The sequence below is a fragment of the Coregonus lavaretus genome, assembly GCF_964263955.1.
Source record: "Coregonus lavaretus genome assembly, contig: HAP1_SCAFFOLD_1116, whole genome shotgun sequence".
Classification (NCBI taxonomy): Eukaryota; Metazoa; Chordata; class Actinopteri; order Salmoniformes; family Salmonidae; genus Coregonus; species Coregonus lavaretus.
Genome location: NW_028165298.1, coordinates 276 through 2500, shown reverse-complemented (window position 1 = coordinate 2500; position 2225 = coordinate 276). Strand labels below are relative to the sequence as shown.

Sequence of the window (2225 nt, the reverse complement as noted above, 5' to 3'; positions counted from 1 at the left end):
CACCCTTCTGATTGGTTAACTCCAGCAGCCAATATGAGATGTTCTAAAACTGAACTGTTCAGTTTAAACTTTTTGATTTCTTTATTATTAAAGTTACATATCTTGAAAACTTGATTGCTGACAAGCAAAACATTTTTGGGACAATGTCAACAATGGACTAATGAAACAAACAACAAAAGCTATTTTTTTGGGTGGAGTTTTCCTTTAAGACCGTCTCGGCTGTTGTCTCTGAACTGGGTATCCAGGACTGAACTGCTGAAGACTCATCAAGTGACTGAATGAGCTGGAAGGGGGAGGGACTAAGAGATGGATGTGGATATGCTGGGTAGATGGATGGAGTAATGAGGTGGATGTGGATATGCTGGGTAGATGGATGGAGTAATGAGGTGGATGTGGATATGCTGGGTAGATGGATGGAGTAATGAGGTGGATATGGATATGCTGGGTAGATGGATGGACTAATGACTGTTGTGACGAGGGGAAACTTCTGGGCTCCGAAGGATTGTTTGAGCTATTGCCACCCATCCAGACTTTCACTTCTAGGGGGTAAAGGTGCATGTTAATATTTTAGTGTTGCCATCCATCCAAACTTTCACTTCTAGGGGGTAAAGGTGCATGTTAATATTTTAGTGTTGCCATCCATCCAAGCTTTCACTTCTAGGGGGTAAAGGTGCATGTTAATATTTTAGTGTTGCCATCCATCCAGACTTTCACTTCTAGGGGGTAAAGGTGCATGTTAATATTTTAGTGTTGCCATCCATCCAAGCTTTCACTTCTAGGGGGTAAAGGTTCATGTTAATATTTTAGTGTTGCCATACATCCAGACTTTCACTTCTAGGGGGTAAAGGTGCATGTTAATATTTTAGTGTCTAAATATAAATATCCTCTTCCTCTTTGTCTCTGCTCACCTCTTCACGTGTCTTGTCCAATCAGCTAGTGGTACTGACATCAGAAGGGGAGGAGTTATTCCGTATCTCTCCGTGGGCCAAGTACTGTCACAGACATCCGGACTCCAACACCTACGACTGGATACACTGGGACCCTATCAGACCTTTCCTGGTATGTGCCGTGTGTGTGGAGGGGGGGGGGGGGGGTGAGCATGTGTGTCCTCTAGCATTGTGAGGAGCCTCATATTGCAGACAGCGTCCTCCGTTAATGAAGTACTATTAACATTTCACAGGCAGCCACACAGACAGACACCCTGATGTGAAGAAGCAGTGCTATGCAGCATGACGCTTTTGATGTTTGTGTTTCTAATGGACACATGTTTATGTAACGCTTAATAAAGGATACTCTCCTCTCCTCCTCCTCTCCTGTCATCCTATTTTCTCTTTTCTCATCCTATCTGCCTATCATGTCCCGTTCTCTCTCCTCTCCTCTACCCCTCTCCTCCTTCTCTACCCCTCTTACTCTCTCCATCTGCTCTCCTCTCCTCCTCTCTTCCTCGCCTCTCTCCCTCTGCTCTCCTCTCTCTCTCTGCTCTCCTCTCTCCCTCTCATCTCATCTCCCCTCCTCTCTCCCTCTCCTCTCCTCCTCTCTCCCTCTCCTCTCCTCTCTCCCTCTGCTCTCATCTCCTCCTCCTCCTCTCTCCCTCTGCTCTCCACCTCTGCTCTCCTCTCCACCTCTGCTCTCCTCTCCCCCTCTGCTCTCCTCCTCTCTCCCTCTCCTCTCTGCTCTCTCCTCTCCTCTCTCCCGCTGCTCTCCCTCTCCTCTCTCCATCTCTTCTCTCTTCTCTCCTCTCTCCCTCTCCCTCTCCTCTCTGCTCTCCTCTCTCCATCTCCTCTCTCCTCTCTCCCTCTCCTCTTCCCTCCTCTCTCCCTCTGCTCTCCTCCTCCTCTCTCCGCTCTCCTCCTCCTCCTCCTCTCTCCCTCTGCTCTCCTCCTCCTTCTCTCTCCCTCTCCTCTTCTCTCCTCTCTCCCTCTGCTCTCCTCCTCCTCCTCTCTCCCTCTGCTCTCCTCTCCTCCTCCTCTCTCCCTCTGCTCTCCTCTCCTCCTCCTCTCTCCCTCTGCTCTCCTCCTCCTCCTCTCTCTCTCCCTCTGCTCTGCTCTCCTACTCCTCTCTCCCTCTGCTCTCCTCCTCCTCCTCTCTCCCTCTGCTCTCCTCCTCTCTCCCTCTGCTCTCCTCCTCCTCTGCTCTCCTCCTCCTCCTCTCTCCCTCTGCTCTCCTCCTCCTCCTTTCTCCTCTGCTCTCCTCCTCTCTCCCTCTGCTCTCCTCCTCTCTCCCTC

General features: G+C 50.1%; 1 protein-coding gene across 1 annotated transcript in view; it reads left to right on the top strand.

Annotated features, from left to right (window-relative positions):
* The window catches only part of LOC311116013 (1,4-alpha-glucan-branching enzyme-like), a gene marked incomplete at its 3' end in the record, with an annotated part of 59593 nt that extends 58534 nt beyond the window's left edge, over positions 1 to 1059 (top strand). The window contains exon 4 of the mRNA XM_084191143.1: positions 934 to 1059. Within this exon, the coding sequence (XP_084047269.1) occupies positions 934 to 1059 (126 nt within the window). The remainder of the gene's footprint in view (positions 1 to 933) is intronic.
* Between the last annotated feature and the right edge of the window lie 1166 nt (positions 1060 to 2225).